The sequence below is a fragment of the Manis javanica genome, chromosome 5 (genome assembly GCF_040802235.1).
Source record: "Manis javanica isolate MJ-LG chromosome 5, MJ_LKY, whole genome shotgun sequence".
Classification (NCBI taxonomy): domain Eukaryota; kingdom Metazoa; phylum Chordata; class Mammalia; order Pholidota; family Manidae; genus Manis; species Manis javanica.
Genome location: NC_133160.1, coordinates 171,701,816 through 171,719,738, shown reverse-complemented (window position 1 = coordinate 171,719,738; position 17,923 = coordinate 171,701,816). Strand labels below are relative to the sequence as shown.

The 17,923-nt window shown below is 46.4% G+C and overlaps 1 protein-coding gene across 4 annotated transcripts in view; it reads right to left on the bottom strand.

The window, feature by feature from the left end:
* The window catches only part of HTT (huntingtin), a 192,377-nt gene that overhangs the window by 55,590 nt on the left and 118,864 nt on the right, over positions 1 to 17,923 (bottom strand). For all 4 annotated transcript variants that reach the window (XR_012131891.1, XM_073237967.1, XM_073237966.1 and 1 more), the window contains exons 36-37: positions 17,766 to 17,902; positions 16,059 to 16,175 (exon numbers count right to left, since the gene is read on the bottom strand). Coding sequence is in view for 3 of the 4 variants with exons in the window: in XM_073237967.1 (XP_073094068.1) it covers positions 16,059 to 16,175; positions 17,766 to 17,902 (254 nt within the window). In the remaining variant the exon portion in view is untranslated. The remainder of the gene's footprint in view (positions 1 to 16,058; positions 16,176 to 17,765; positions 17,903 to 17,923) is intronic.

Genomic DNA, 17,923 nt, shown 5'->3' with positions numbered 1-17,923 from the left:
AATTGAATAGTGGTGGCTCTAGAATGTTAAAACTGAATGGCATGTGTGGAGAAGTTGAGGTTCCTATGGTCAGGATCCTCACTGAACTTAAACCACCCAATGATGTAACTGGCCTGTTGCTAGGCTACCACTTCCACACCTTTAGGCAATTAGCCATTATTGTGCTTTATACAGAGCTCGGCCCAGTGCTCTGAGAGGAGGCAGAGATGCTAGTGCTCGACCTACCGCAGGAGAACAACCTGGGTAATAAACCCTTTCACCCCAAGAACGTTTTCCTGTCAATTCCTTTGGTCACATTGAATCCATAGCAAACTTGCCTGGGGCTGAAACCCACTGGAAAGACAATTGGCAAAAGTTGGCAGGGTTCATTGTTGACCAAGGAAAAAGACAAGCTGCCCTTACGGGAGGGGTGCTTCAGCAGGCTGCCCCTGTGAATGGGGAGACAGTGGATTGTCCCCAGTGGGTATGTGGCCTGAGGTGGCTTGCCTCCTAGAGGGCTGGGCCTCACCCCAGGACTGGAGGCAAGCAGAGGTGACACCTGAGGCAGTAGGGGTGGCCCTTGGTATAGTAAGCAGATCCTTTGAGAAGCAGAGTGCCCGTGAGGCAAAGGGGACTGTGGGCTGGCTGCTTCTCGCAGTATTAAAAACGTCTACAGAGGAGACCCAAGAAATGGTGGCATGAGAACGCGAGCTGCAAACTTCAGTAGATTCCCTAAAGAGGAAAATGGCATTGTTGCAAGAGGTGGCACAAGAACGCGAGCTACAGACTTCTGTGGATGCCCTGAGGAAGGAGATGGCCTTGATGCCGGAGGAGGCAGCACAAGAGCGTCGGCAGCAAGGTGCCATTGGAGACGAGATGGCAGCATTGCCAGGTGTGCTGAAAGAGGAAGACACAATCAAGGAAAAAGACGAGCCCCTGAGGGAAGCACAGGCGGAGGTGGCACGAGAACGTCAGCTGCAAAGCATTGAGCTGAAGGTAAGAGAGCTTCTCAAGACTGAGGCAGCATTGCTGGGAGGCACAGTAGAAAAGGTAAAGGTTGTAGGAGAGGAGGCATTTGGGGGCGGGAAGAGAGAGGTGCCATCAGCCCCGGAAATGGAGGCGCTAGGGAAGGATGAAGGGGTGGTGCCAGAGGCACTGGCGCCTCCTGTATTGAAAGCACGCCTGGTGGTTGTAAAGAAAATAAAGACCCAGCAGCTGAAAGTTCCCCCAGAAGAGGAGCAGCCCCCTCCCCAGGTCGTGGAGCACTCTATGGGCCGCCCCTGTACTCAGGCTGAGCTGGTGGATATGGGCTCCCGGTTTAGGCAGAAGCCCTCGGAGTCAATATCAGCTTGGCTCCTGCGTCTGTGGGACTTAGGAGTGGATGGAATTGTTCTGTTGGGATCAGAGATGGGAAAGCTGGCTTCCCTGACAGTGCAGCCGCCTTGAGGCAGCGAGTACAAAATGCACATCGGACCCCAGGGAGTCACCCCCTCCTCGATTGGCTTATGGCTGCACTTCGTGCTGTGTGGCCCAATCTGGGTGATCTACCATCCTCTCCTGTTAGATGGCAGACATATGCTGAGCTGCAGCAGGTGCTACGAGAGCTAGGCATGAGAAATGCCATCTAGGAGGAACCAGGATGACGGCATGAGTTCAGCAGAAATCTCCAACCAAACATATATATTTTTGAAAATACAACAAATACAACTATTCCTAAAAGAGACACCAGTGGATGCGGTACAACAGCCAGGCCACATGTACATCTGCGAGAACCCAGCATCACATGCAGGGGGTAAGACACTAGCCCCAGCCCGGCGGGACCCGAGCGCCCCTCCCCCCACCCCAGACCCCTGACGGGAAGAAAGGAGTCGGAAGGGGAGGGAGTGAAAGCCCAGGGCTGCTGGACACCCAGCTCTACGAATCCGCACCCGGAGCGCAGACACACGGTGCACGGGGTGCTGGATACCAGAGAAACGGAAAAGAAAAACCTGCAGGCAGGTCCCCGCACCCAGTGCCCCTGAGACAAAAGAAAAGCGAGTGCTTTTTGCAAGTCTTAAAGGGACAGGGACCCCACAGCTGGACGAACGTGTCTGAACACACGCACCCCAGCACCTGGGAATGCAGGGAACTCTAGGCAACCTAACCCCCAGGAGGCAGCACAGCTCTGGGGCGCTCCACTCACAGCGATAAGGAGCCTGCCAGTCGTTCCCCCAACCGGCGCGGACCCCGACACACCGGCCCAGTAGTGGGAGAGCGGCAGCGTGCGCGGGGGGAGGCAGCACCAGAGGGGACTGGGAGCGGCCCATGTGAGCCTGCAGCAGCAGTGACCAAGCGGCCCAGGAATGGCCCGCACACGCTGGCAGCTGCGGCGCCAGAGGGGCCGGGGCAGCGGCCTGTGGGAGTGGGCAGGGCAGCAGAAGAGCAGCCCAGGAGCAGCCACGCACCCAGCAGCTGCTCAGCCTGGCGCACAGCTGCCCGGGCCAAACACAAAGGCCACTGTTGGTACACAGCTGCCCGGCAGGGGCGCCGCTATCGCGGAGGAGCACACCTGGCGTGCCTGCCACTCCCCGCAGGGCTCCGCGCTGCTCTGACGGAGACCCCGGCACAGCAGCTTAGGGGATTGACCCAGTGGCAGCTCCAGGAGTGCGGGTAACCGACAGAGGCAGTGGAGAAGGGCAAGGTGACCAGCAAGCAGGAAAGGAGTTTGCTCTCCCAGCTGACACATGCGCTACTGGCCTACAGCCACCGCTATCACCATGAAAAGGTAGAATAACTTAGTTCAGTTCAAAATAGTCCAGACAACCCCTGAGAGAGGGCCGGGGGAGATAGACCTAGCCAATCTCCCTGAAAAAGAATTCAAAATGAAGGTCATAACCATGCTGATGGATCTTTAGAGAAATATGCAAGAGCTAAGGGATAAAGTCTGGAGGGAGATTACAGAAATGAAACAATCTCCGGAAGGACTTAAGAGCAGACTGGATGAGGTGCAAGAGGCTGTTAATGGAATAGAAACCAGAGAACAGGAACGCAGAGAAGCTGACGCAGAGAGAGAGAAAAGGATCTCCAGGAATGAAACAATATTAAGAGAACTGTGTGACCAATTCAAATGGAACAATTTCCACATTATAGGGGTACCAGAAGAAGAAGAAGAGAGAAAAAGGGATAGAAAGTGTCTTTGAAGAAATAATTGCTGAAAACTTCCCCAAACTGTGGAGGAAATAGTTGTTCAGACCACGGAAGCACAAAGAACTCCCAACAGAAGGGACACAAAGAGGACAACACCAACACACATAATAATTAAAATGGCAAAGGTCAAGGACAAGGACAGAGTATTAAAGTCAGCTAGACAGAGGAAAAAGGTCACCTACAAAGGAAAACCCATCAGGCTATCATCAGACTTCTCAACAGAAACCTTACAGGCCAGAAGAGAATGGCAGGATATATTCAATGCAATGAAAACAGAAGGGCCTTGAACCAAGGATACTGTACCCAGCACGATTATCATTTAAATATGAAGGAGGAATTAAACAATTCCCAGACAAGCAAAAGTTAAGGGAATTTCCTACCACAAACCACCTCCTACAGGGCATTTTAGAGGGACTGCTCTAGATGGGAGCACTCCTAAGGCTAAACAGATGTCACCAGAGAAAATAAAATCACAGCAAAGAAAGAACACCAACCAAATACGAACTGAAGACAAAAAATAAAATAAACTACTCAGAAAAACAGTCAAAGGAAACACAAAAGAGCACAGAACAAAACACCCAACATATGAAGAATGGAGGAGGAGGAATAAGAAGGGAGAGAAATAAAGAATCACAAGACAGTGTTTAAAATAGCTCAATAAGGGACTTAAGTTAGATAGCAAGATAGAAAAGAAACTAACCTTGAACCTTTGGTAACCACAAATCTAAAGCCTGCAACGGCAATAAGTACATATCTTTCAATAATCACCATAAATTTAAACAGACTGAATGCACCAGACAAAAGACACAGAGTGATAGAATGGATAAAAAAGCAAGACCCATGTCTATGCTGCTTACAAGAGACTCACCTCAAACCCAAAGATATGCACAGACTAAAAGTCAAGGGATGGATGAAGATATTTCATGTAAACAACATGGAGAAAAAAGCAGGTGTTGCAGTACTAGTGTCAGACAAAATAGACTTCAAAACAAAGTAACAAGAGATAAAGAAGGACATTACATAATGCTAAAGGGCTCAGTCCAACAAGAGGACAGAACCATTCTAAATATATATGCACCCAACACAGGAGCACCAGCATATGTGAAACAACTACTAACAGAATTAAAGGAGGAAATAGAATGCAATGCACTCATTCTAGGAGACTTCAACACACCACTTACTCCAAAGGACAGATCCACCAGACAGAAAATAAGTAAGGACACAGAGGCACTGAACAACACACTAGAACAGATGGACCTAATAGACATCTATAGAACTCTACACCCAAAAGCAACAGGATACACGTTCTTCTCAAGTGCACATGGAACATTCTCCAGAACAGACCACATACTAGGCCACAAAAAGAACCTCAATAAATTCTAAAAGATTGAAATCCTACCAACCAACTTTTCAGACCACAAAGGTATAAAACTAGAAATAAACTGTACAAAGAAAGCAAAAAAGGCTCACAAACACATGGAGGCTTAACAACATGCTCTTAAATAATCAATGAATCAACAACCAAATTAAAATAGAGATCAAGCAATATATGGAAACAAATGACAACAACAACACAAAGCCCCAACTTCTGTGGGATGCAGCAAAAGCAGTCTTAAGAGGGAAGTATACAGCAATCCAGGCATATTTAAACAAGGAAGAACAATCGCAAATGAATAGTCTAATGTCACAATTATCGAAATTGGAAAAAGAAGAACAAATGAGGCCTAAAGTCAGCAGAAAGAGGGACACAATAAGGATCAGAGAAGAAATAAATAAAATTGAGAAGAATAAAACAATAGAAAAAAATCAATGAAACCAAGAGTTGGTTCTTTGAGAAAATAAACAAAATAGATAAGCCTCTAGCCAGACTTATTAAGAGAAAAAGAGAATCAACACATGCCAACAAAATCAGAAATGAGAAAGGAAAAATCACGACGGACCCAAAAGAAATACAAAGAATTATTAGAGAATACTATGAAAACCTATATGCTAATAAGCTGGAAAACCTAGAAGAAATGGACGACTTCCTAGAACAATACAACCTTCCAAGACTGACCAAGGAAGAAACACAAAATCTAAATGAACCAATCACCAGCAAAGAAATTGAAGCACTAATCAAAAAACTACCCAAGAACAAAACCCCTGGGCCAGATGGATTTACCTCGGAATTTTATCAGACATACAGAGAAGACATAATACCCATTCTCCTTAAAGTTTTCCAAAATATAGAAGAGGAGTGAATACTTCCAAACTCATTCTATGAAGCCAACATCACCTTAATACCAAAACCAGGCAAAGACCCCACCAAAAAACAAAATTACAGACCAATAACCCTGATGAACGTAGATGCAAAAATATTCAACAAAATATTGGCAAACTGAATTAAAGAATACATCAAAAGGATCATACACCATGACCAAGTGGGATTCATTCCAGGGATGCAAGGATGGTACAACATCTGAAAATCCATCAACATCATCCACCATATAAACAAAAAGAAGGACAAAAACCACATGATCATCTCCATAGATGCTGAAAAATCATTCGACAAAATTCAACATCCATTCATGATAAAAACTCTCAACACAATGGGCATAGAGGGCAGGTACCTCAACATAATAAAGGCCATATATGATAAACCCACAGCCAACATCATACTGAACAGCAAGAAGCTGAAAGCTTTTCCTCTGAGATCAGGAACAAGACAGGGATGCCCACTCTCCCACTGTTATTCAACATAGCACTGGACGTCCTAGCCACGGCAATTACACAAAACAAAGAAATACAAGGAATCCAGATTGGTAAAGAAGAAGTCAAACTGTCATTATTTGCAGATGACATGATATTGTACATAAAAAACCCCAAAGACTCCACTCCAAAACTACTAGAACTAATATTGGAATTCAGCAAAGTGCAGGATACAAAATTAACACACAGAAATATGTGGCTTTCCTATACACTAATAATGAACTAATAGAAAGAGAAATCAGGAAAACAATTCCACTCACAATAGCATCAAAAAGAATAAAATACCTAGGAATAAACCTAACCAAGGAAGTGAAAGACCTATCCCTGAAAACTATGAGACACTCTTAAGAGAAATTAAAGAGGAAACTAACAAATGGAACCTCATCCCAGGCTCCTGGCTAGGAAGAATTAATATCGTCAAGATGGCCATCCTGCCCAAAGCAATTTACAGATTCGTTGCAATCCCTATCAAATTACCTACAGCATTCTTCAACGAACTGGAACCAATAGTTCTAAAATTCATATGGAATCAACAAAGACCCCGAATAGCCAAAGCAATCCTGACAAGGAAGAATAAAGTGGGGGGGATCTCGCTCCCCAACTTCAAGCTCTACTACAAAGCCACAGTAATCAAGACAATTTGGTACTAGCACAAGAACAGACCCACAGACCAGTGGAACAGAATAGATACTCCAAACATGAACCCAAACATATATGGTCAATTAATATTCAATAAAGGAGCCATGGACATACAATGGGGAAATGACAGCCTCTTCAACAGATGGTGCTGGCAAAACTGGACAGCTACATGCAAGAGAATGAAACCGGATCACTGTCTAACCCCACACACAAAAGTAAATTCGAAATGGATCAAAGACCTGAATGTAAGTCATGAAACCATAAAACTCTTATAAAAAAACATAGACAAAGATCTCTTGCACATAAACATGAGTGACTTCTTCATGAACATACCTCCCCGGGCAAGGGAAACAAAGCAAAAATGAACAAGTGGGACCATATCAAGCTGAAAAGCTTCTGTACAGCAAAGGACACCATCAATAGAACAAAAACGTATCCTACAGTATGTGAGAATATATTCATAAATGTCAGATCCGATAAAGGGCTGACATCCAAAATATATAAAGAGCTCACGCACCTCAACAAACAAAAAGCAAATAATCCAATTAGAAAATGGGCAGAGGAGCTGAATAGACAGTTCTCTAAAGAAGAAATTCAGATGGCCAACAGACACAAGCAAAGATGTTTCACATCGCTAACCATCAGAGAAATGCAAATTAAAACCACAATGAGATATCACCTCACACCAGTAAGGATCGCCACTAACCAAAAGACAAACAACAACAAATGGCGAGGTTACGGAGAAAGGTGAACCCTCCTATACTGCTGGTGGGAATGTAAATTAGTTCAACCATTGTGGAAAGCAGTATGGAGATTCCTCAAAATGCTCAAAATAGAAATGCCATTTGAGTCAGGAATTTCACTCCTAGGAATTTACCCTAAGAATGCAGCAGCCCAGTTTGAAAAAGACAGATGCAGCCCTATGTTTATCGCAGCACTATTTACAATAGCCAAGAAATGGAAGCAACCTAAGTGTCCATCAGTAGATGAATGGATAAAGAAGATGTGGTACATATACACAATGGAATATTATTCAGCCATAAGAAGAAAACAGATCCTACCATTTGCAACAACATGGATGGAGCTACAGGGTATTATGCTCAGTGAAATAAGCCATGCGGAGAGAGACAAGTACCAAATGATTTCACTCCTCTGTGGAGTATAAGAACAAAGAAAATCTGAAGGAACAAAACAGCAGCAGAATCACAGAACCCAAGAATGGACTAACAGTTACCAAAGGGCAAGGGACTTAGGAGGATGGGTGGGAAGGGCCGGGAAAAAGAAAGGGAGCCTTACGATTAGCATGTATAGTGGGGGGGGGGCATGGGGAGGGCTGTACAACACAGAGAAGACGAGTAGGGATTCTGCAGCTTCTTACTACGCTGATGGACAATGACTGTAATGGGGTTTGTTGGGGGGACTTCATGAAGGGGGAAGCCTAGTAAACATAATGTTCTTCATGTAATTGTAGATTAATGATACTGAAAAAAAAAACTTAAAAGAAGAAAAAAAAGAAAAAGAAATGCCATCTATAGTCCAGAGAATTATGGCCGAAATGAAGAGATCTTCACTGCTGGGATGAGAAATGTGGTACTTCAAACAGCTCCTACATCCCCCTTTCGGTCTCTAGTGGCCATTCTTTCCCCTCACTTAGGGCACCCCGTAAGCGAGGTGACACATACAGTAGCAGACTTAGGAGAGGCTGAAGCAATGAGAATCCGGAAAGAAATAAGGCCTGTTACTCACAAGAAGAATTTCATGATAGAGAGGCACAATGGCTTGTTAAAATCCGGACTACAGTCAGGTACCAATAGTCTGTGGGGATGGTCAGCCCACTTATGGACTGTGCTACGGCGTTTGAACGAGACCCCCCCAAAAGGGAGCCCTGAGCCCCGTAGATATGTTAACACATGTGGCTGCCTCCCCTGTACAACTGCAAGTTCAAACCAAGGAAGAATCACTGAAGCCGAGGTTCGGCCACCACAGTCCCATCCTGCTGCCAGCACCAGCTGCACTGAACCCCGGAGACTCCATTGAGTGGACATGGCCTTGGACCTTTCGACACATAGCCCAGCGATGGCTGGCTCTCCTGGCACCTTGGGGACAAGGCCTGGAAGCTGGCCTCCTGTGTATTCCTGGAATAACAGCAGAGTGGCCCCCAAAGGTCACAGTAGTATATCCTGAATGGCCAGAAGGTAGGGGCGTCTTACCGGGGAGTTTTGTTTGATTATTATGAGCAGTGCATGCACCTCCAGTAGCACTATGTACAGACCCTTCCGTAACCCCCATGGGGAAAGGAGTAAAAGTATGGTATACTAGACCTGGAAGGGACCCCCTTCCTGCCACAGTCCTATCACAGGACCACTCTCTTACATGTGTCCTACCTGATGGTCAAGATTTGCCTATGTGGGTGGCATTAAAGCATGTGTCTTATCGCCCCTAAGGTCTTTGTGGATTGGGAACTTCCTCTGGCTTGAGGATTCTTATAATTTTTGTTATTAGGAATCTCCTCTGGCTTGAAGATTATTATAATTTTTGTTATTATCTCTAAGCTGTTATCCTCTGTTGCTACTGTGGAATCTGGTTACAGTGCTCCAGCTTTCTCACACAGGGACCATTGTGGAAGATTGAAAGCGTGTAGATTGTAAGGCGAGAATCCTGGAGGGGTGGAGTGTGGGGAAGCTGGGGTTCCTATGGCCAGGAGTCTCACTGAACTTAAACCACCTGATGTTGTAACTAGCCTGTTGCTAGGGTACCACCTCCACACCTTTAGGCAATAAGCCATTATTGTGCTTTATAGAGAGCTCCTCGGCCCAGTGCTCTGAGTGGAGGCAGAGACACTAGTGCTCGACCTACCACCGGAGAACAAGCCCGGTAATAAACCCTTTCACCCCCAGAACGCCTTGCTGTCAGTTTCTTTGGTCACACTGAATCCATAGCGAACTTGCCCAGGGCTGAAACCCACTGGCAAGACAGATGTCTGTTTAAACTGGTATTCTGAAGCTTCCGAACATTATCAAGAATCTAAAATTCCCTCTCTGCAAAATAAAATTTCTAGACTGACTGAGGTAAACAATTAAAAATAGAAAAAAATGGCTTCTGGGGCCTTTCCTCCCCCTTCCCCATCTTTGTCCCAGCTGTGTGGCAGCCACCTTGTGCCCAGGCCCCACCTCTGGGGCAACTTTCCTCTATTCCCTGTGCGCTACCCTGTCTCCTCTATACCCTCTGCTCACTCATTTTAATCCTTTTGCCAAACTTCCCTCTTCCTCCAGATCTGTTTCCTCTTCTCCTAAACTTGTTAAAAGCTGCCTCTCTAAAATTAAGTCTTCTGAGGATCCAAATAAACACCATGTTTCTTATGCTCCCTGGCGTAAGGCCAGATTGCAAGCCCTAGTTAAGGAGGTTCCCACAGTGACTAGGGAACCCATAGGTTTGCTGAATAATTTAACATAATTATTCAGACTTACCAACCTTATTTCTCAGATTTATATCAAATAATCCACATGCTTGCTGGTGATGGATGAACCAAGCATTGGATGAAACTGGCGCAAGGGGAACATGCTGAAAGGGACTTGGAGAAACAGACTCCTAACTTTTGTCAGGAAGCTAGAACACTCACTGGAAGCCTCCCCCGAGCAATTACAGTTGCTTTTCCTGAGTCTGTTAATCGGAACAAAATTCAGGTTTGCACATAAAAAAGCCTGATAAGCCTTTTCATGATCACTACAATCTACTCCAGAATTTTAAAGAAAATTCTGATCTTCCTTTAGATGATGAATCCAACAGGTAGCATTTAACTCTATTAATGGACTGAAGGAGGACCTTTCCTTTTTAGTTAGAAGGACCGGGACAGAATGGGAAACGTCTGCTGCAGAACTTTGACAAACCAGCTTGTGTGCACCGTAGATGAGTCACCTAGAAGAAAGACTGCTAAACTCCTTAACTTTCAACTCTGGCGGATGAAGGCACTAAACAAAACCAAAAACCTAGTTTTGCATTATTGCAAAGAGCCAGGGCATTGAAAAAGAGACTCTCACAAATTTAAGCACTTCAAGCACCTGTCCTCTAGCAAAACCTTCCAGTGTCCTAACTCCCAGTGACAGGGCTCCAAGAACTACAGGCAGTCTTCCAAATCTTCCCTCTGAGTCCGCTCAGAAATCACCCCCCAGACTGGGGCCCAACCTCTCCCCACCCTTACTGACACTAGAGCTACACTTTCCCGCCGGACCCCTCTGCCCTAAAGAGCCCCTGCCTTGAAGCACGGACATGGCCCAAAGGCGGGTCCTCTGATAAACCTCAACAGGTTCCAGTCTCTGAACCTATCCCCTTTGGGGTAGGCCCTCTCATTGTTAAGCACCCCTTTTCCTTAGTTCCTCCACTCCTATTCATTTATTGGGCTATTTCTTAGAAAAATATTATTTCAGAATTTCTTTTTCCCTAAAAGGGGAAACAATTCTAGAATTTGATGATGGTAATCAAAATAGCCAACCAGGAACTAAATGGCCTTCTGACAACTTTTATTCGCTCCATCTCTGATGGCACTACAGTCTGGGGACACTGATCATTTCTTCCTATAGGATCACTACCATCCAACCCTATGGGAAAATCACCAACTGACATTGGCAGAATCCACAATGCATCCAGATTCAAAAAGATCCCTCAAAACCTCTCCCCAGAATTAATCAATATCCGATAAATAGAGAAGTCCTTTAAGGCATTAAGCCAAAAATAGATGATTGCAAGGTTCAGGGCCTCATTATTCCATGCACTAGACCCTGTGATGCCCCTATTTTACATGTGAGAAAACCTAATGGTTGAGGATGGAGGTTTGTCTAGGACCTCTGAGCAATAAATAATATTGTTATCCCTCAGCACCCTGTTGTTCCCACCCCCGTAAGCTGCTGGCATCCATTCCACTGGAAAACAAATTTGCTGTACTTGATATATGTAGTTATTTTTTTGGCAATCCAGTTGATAAGGACAGCCAGTATCTCTGTGCTTTCACTTGGAAAGAATGACCACATACCTGGACGGCAATGTCCCAGGTCACCCAGAGAGGCCGTCTTATTCTTACAAACCTTGGGGCTGATTTGGATGGTAAAAAGGTTCCTGCATGCCACATCCTGTTACACTACACAGATGACCTGCTTCCTGTTCCCCTTTTCAAACTTCTTCACAGGAAGCTGGCATCTATCTGCTAAAACCTTTGGCCTTAAAGGGACATAAAATCTCCAAAGAAAAATTGCAGTTTGCTCAAACTCTTGTTCAATACTTGGGGCATCTGATCTCACAAGGACAACAGTTGGATCCAGGTAACATCGAGGCCTCCTGAACGTCCCCAAACCTAAGTACCAATTATGAAGCTTCCTTGGAATGACGGGCTACTGTTGAACTTGGGTTCCAAACTTCTCTTACAGCTCAGCCTCTGTGCTTTACTAAAAAACAACAAACTTGACCCTATTGTCTAGAAGGATCACAGCCAGGATGACATGGTCTTTGTGATGTTAAAGAAAAGCCTAATAAAGCTCCCTGCCCTTCTTACTTATCAACTTGCCATTTTCCTTCCAGTCTGTAGAGCAAAGAGAGTGTCCTCAGTGCACTCACCCAAAAGCACAGGACCATCACTGATCCATGGGGTGTCACAGCCAACAAGTGGTCTCTGAGGCTGGGGGATACCCCCTTGCATCAGAGCCTTTGCTGCCACTGCCCTCTTGGTTAAGGCGGCTGAAGAGTAGGTGTGGGGTCCCCTTAACCATCTGTGCCTCATGCAGTAAAGCCCTCCCAAATTCTCACCACACTCAGCTGTCGCCAGCCTGCCGTCCCACCTCCTGTGAGGTGCTTTTGTATCTGCTCCCCACGTAGCTCCTCCCACTGCAGCAACCTTACCCTGCTGCTCTTCTACCCTCCTTCACGGACAAACTCCTCCTGACCACCCATGCTGACAGACCACCTTTGGACTCCACGTGACAATTTAAAGGAAACTCCCCGAACCAGCGCAGACTTTTCATGGTTTACTGATGGTCCTTACTTAAAGGATGGACATGAAAACATGGTGCTGGGTGGGCGCTCGCAGCTCCTGTTGAAGTCACGGAGGCAGCACCTCTACCTTCAGCTATCTTGGCCCAACAGGATGAGTTTTGTGTCCTTACTTGAGCTTGTACCTTAAGCCAAGGGTAAAACTGCAAACACTCAATCCGACATTATGTGCCTCGGAGGTAGCTCACGACTTTGGGCTGTTACAGGGGAAAAGTGGCTTCCTTACCTCCAGTGGAGATGGAACTAAAAATGGGTTTGCCTCCATAAGGACTTGTCTAACCCTAAGTCAGAAAAATAAGTATTTTTCATTGGCTACTTCCAGCCTTAGGTCCTGGTTTAGGGCCATCATGCACTTTGGCATTCTCATGTTACTTCTTATTCATATAATTATTTTAAGTTTTGTATTTTGTTGCCTATCAAACTTTTGTAAAAGTGATGCATCCAGTAATACGGTGATCTCCAGTGCTTACTGCCTTCATAAATATGCACTATAGGTAGGAAGTGCCTGAGAATTCTTCCTCCTGACCTTCCTTGTTACTCAAATGTGGCCTTGTTTCCCGACTACTCTGCACTTCCCTTCGGACTCAGGACATGACAACCAGGAAAGGTTCTTCCTGGCTCCAAAGTATGAAAGCTACTAAACACAGAAAACTGGACTCCTGATCAGTAATGTTTTCATGGAAAGATCTTGATCAAAAGGGAAAATGTGAAAACTAAGGGAAACCACATAAAGTGGGGTCAGCAAGCCAACAGGGGAAGCACCTACACCCACCTCTCCTCCTCAATCACAGCCCCGCCCCGTGAGGAACACAGGACACCTTGCAGGTCACGCTGTTTTAGCTACTTTCCTACCAGGCTGGAGGAAGGAAGGTTTCTGCCTCCCCCAGCAACAGCCAATGGGAGACTGCCGCCACTCAGCCAATGAGCAGCCACAACACAGAGACTCCAGTTTCCTCCAATGGGCTTTTTCCTTAGAAGATTACCCCCATCCCACCCGCTTGACCCAGCTCTTTCCCTATAAAAGAGCCTTCTCTCCTCTGTGGTTTTGCTGGAGCTCGTATGTCCTGGAATGCAATTCTTTGCTGTTCCTGAGTAAAGCTGTTTTTGCTGGAAAAATAACCAACTATTTTTAAGATTAACACTCACACGCATCTCTTTATAAATACAAAATTTACCTAGAAGTGGTATCATACACACTATTCTTTTTCATTTTTTGCTTTACCTGCTCTCCATCCCTACGCCACCAATTAGTTAACACGAATGTTAACAAACTGGTGTATTTCTCTTAACTTTCTCCACATTCCTATGACCATATATCCACATATATATGGAGAAGTTTTTTAATTGTTTTGGAAATACCACATTATAAATGTTTCCTTTTTCCCTTAATAAATGAATAAATAAATGGAGAGCTCCCAAGGCAACAGGTTTTAAAATCTAACATTTTTAATGGATACAAAAGATTCCAACCTAGGTCTCTACTCCAATGTATTCAACCACTCCCCTGCTGATGAGGGACAGTTTCCAGTTCTAGTCACAACTAAGGAGTGTGCATACACATGGGAAACATCTGCAAAGATAGGTGATGTGTCCAAGTACATATGTGACCACCAGGCAGTGCTGAGTCATGCCTTAGTAGTAAGGGAGAAATGGGGGAACTATCGAGCTCCCAGAACGCCTTCCTCCTGGACCCGCACCTGCGCCTACCAGCTCAGCCTCTCTCCGGGCACTCTGCAGGCACCACTGTGCCCCTGGCCAGGGCTGATACCCAGCTCTGGAGTCCATCTGGCTCCTCCACCCCCATCCTAAGAGAACTTCCACTCCAAGAGGCAGTGTTTTTACTGGCTCTGCTCACTGTTGTGCTGTGGATACAGTGAAGGTTCCTGTGCCCAGGATTCCCACCTGGCCCTGGTCGGCTGGCTCACTGCACATGTGTGGGCAATACGTTGCTACTGACTCTATATAAAGAGCTCTGCCCAGTGCTCTGGGCGACATGGTGGCATGGCTGCAAGGCTGCAGGAGAGCAGAGACTGGGACGGCTGTGGGGGTAGAGAGAGAGGTCCAGAGGCAGAGACCGGCTTGCTACGTGCAGATTTGCTCTGAGTGGATGGGATTCTAATAACTGACCTGCCACTGTGGGAATAAAGTTGGGTATAAACCCTTTCACCCCAACAACGTTCCATTGTTATTTTTTGGTCTCATTGAAACCATAGTGAACTTGTCTGGAGCTGAATCCCATTGGCAAGACATATGCCCACTGCCAGCATCGGGAGAGGTGCCTTGCACTACTTCTGAGTGTAACATGCACCCATGCCTGGCCACCTGGCAGGCACTGTGCCAAGTGTTCTACAGATGTCCTTTCATGCCATGTCATATAGCAGAAACTAAGTTGGGCATTGACTATGCATTCCAGCCTTCAACCTCCACTCTCCTCAGATTATGTATATGAGAATGAATAATGCTTTTGGAAATGGCTATCTAAAAATATCTTTCCACAGGCATTGAATCCATGCTTACAGTAAAACACCAAATTTACCAGTTTATTAAAACTGCCATCGGTCAGTCTCACCAGAAGCCAAGACCCCCTCTGCCTAAGTGGCCTCAGGATGACACGTCCATTACAAACCCAAAAGGGACTAAAGTTCTGAAGACACTAACTACTGATGCATGTGCCCACACATTCCTCCTAGTGCCACAAGAGCTGTGAGCCCTGTGTTACCCAGAACACTTGCTTCCTGAGCCAGGATGAGCAAGATGAACAAACAGGTATCTGCTGACTGCATCTGATGCTCCTTAGGCCAGAGCTTGGCCAACAGCTGGTGAGGCCCCAAGGAGGGGTGGGGGTGTCTGCAGCACACCCCTGCAGCCCTTGGAGCTGTAGCCTGATTACTAAGGTGTCACTGCAATGGGTGCAGAATCCTGCCCTCTGACGGGGGGCAGACATGGCTCAGCAGCCATGGACTGCAGAGCTCCATCCCACATGGCACAGCCAGACCGTGTCCTTCCTCTGCACTTGCAGAAGCAGCGAGTCAGATCATCTGATTATGGAAACTGATTACACAGGGTGCAACTGCTCACTCACTACTAATTCATAAGTGACAGGTAAAGACGAACACCTGAAGATAAAAACACCTGACTGACCAGAACAAGGGGTCTGTGTAGTAAAACAGGGAAGAACATAAGCTCTGGGTCAGATGGACTCAACCCCAGGCCTGACACCTTCCCGCTCTGTGTCGCTGGGTAGCCTAGATGACACCTCTGAGCCTCAGGTGCCAATCTCATAAAGTGGGAGACAACAGCGACCTGAAAGGGTCGCTGAGAATAAATGAAAAGTCCCTTGCTCACGAGTGGCCCTGATGTCTATCACAATGGGAGTCTACTATGGTTCAATGAGCAGCTGATCACAAACGCCTGCCTCTCACAGGGTCTGTGCCCCCTGACCTGCCACCACGAGGCAGACGGGTACTCACCTGCTGTTTGGCTAACATTGGGAGGATGATGTCGGCTACTTGCCGAGACAGCCGTTTCCACTTGTCCTCATTCTCCCTGTGGCACTGCTGCAGCACCAGGATGAACATCTCCAGCACCTGAAGGGGGCACAGGGCATGTTACAGGGTCCCTAGCCGCCCCACCTCTTCACTGCCACCCCACCACCTTGCGCTGATCCCAGCTCAGCTGGAAGACCTCAGGGTCCAAACAAGCATGGCCCCAATGAGGCTCCGATGAAGTGGAAGCACCCGGGCCTAGACACAGATTCCATGGGGAAGCCATAAGAAAAGGCAGGGGTCATGGGTCGAAATGCCTTGGGGCACCCAGCAGCGCACACTCTGCATGATGCTCTGTTGTCATGGCTATGGAACGTACAAGGTCCTACAATCAGAGAAAAGGCATGAGAAGAAACCCAAATGTATAATAACCTTTGGCAAAACACCATCATGGCCTTGACTAAACTATTCTGCGGATGCCCTGTGAGTTCCGTGTGCTACTTTCAATGCTGTTTTCCTTATAAAGGCCATCTACAGCGTAGTACTCACTTTCAGAAGAGCTACACATGGTTGAGCTTCAGTTTATTAGTGATCATCTTTAAACAGAGGTATCTAAAAGCCTGTTTTTGTAAATAAAGTTTTATTGGTACACACCTATACCCCTTCATCACAATACTGACTAGGGCTGCTTTCATCACAACAGTAGACATGAGTTGTTGCAGCAGATGCCACATGGCCTGCAAAGCTTAAGATATTGTCTGCTTGTTTACAGAAAAGCTTGCTGACCTGGATATTAAATATAATGGCTATAAAGAAAGAGTCTAGGCCCGCACCCTATGAAGCCTGCCCTGACTGCCTCTCCTGGCAGGATGTGGCAGCGCTCTGCTGCGTGAAGGAAATCCGCCCTTGTTCTGACTCCTTAGCAAGACGAGCTCTCGTAAACCAGGCAGAGAACTCCTGGAAAGCATGTGGCTCATAAGCCGCACTCCAGCCCCCCACCAACCCAACATGCTGGCCGAGGCTCAGTCACTGGTTCTCAAACCTCTTTAGGGCAGTTGTACTTTTTATTGTAATTATGGGATTTAATTAAATAACACCATTTAATTAAATATTACATCGATCAAAATGAGAATGCACAAAGAAAGTACTTCTATGAGCCATAAAGAATATAAAGCAGTGAGGGCAGCTAACAGAGGAGTCGTGACCAGCCAGGTGGCCGCACTCAGACTCTGGCATCCTCACTCCACCTGACGGGTGACAAAACCAGAATCAGCTCAAAGAAAAAGACCTTGGCCCTATGTCAACATCATGGTAAACCAACACAGAAATAAAGTCCTTAAATTATTCAGACCTGAGATCTTTAAAATCATTTTTAGAATTCTATCATTTTGTTCAACACTGCCAATTAATTGATTTTTGGTCCCTGTTTTGGAAAGGAGGACCTCAATTGTATTTACTGCCTTGAATGATCTTGTGACTGTTAGCCAGGTGTCAGGTGGCCTCCCCTCATGGCTGTACTGCTGTGAAGAGATCCCTGCCAAGCCGCCTGACTCCGGGCAGGTGCCGCACCAGAGAGCCCTGGGCTGACCCAAAGCAGCACCCGCGGCTCACATCGAGAGGGGCCATGTGGCATCTCCTTCTGTCCCTGCAGGGACAAGGGCATGCCAGTGACCTTCCCACGCCTCCTCTTACCTGATGGTACTGGATGAGTCTCAGCAACATGGACACTACCACCTCTTTCTGGGTTTCAAGCTCTTTTCCCGCATCAGCTTTGTTGGCTCCTCTTAAGACAAAGAGGTCGTGGACAATGGGCTGCAGAGCTGGTATGGCTGTGGGGCAGAAGGCACGCT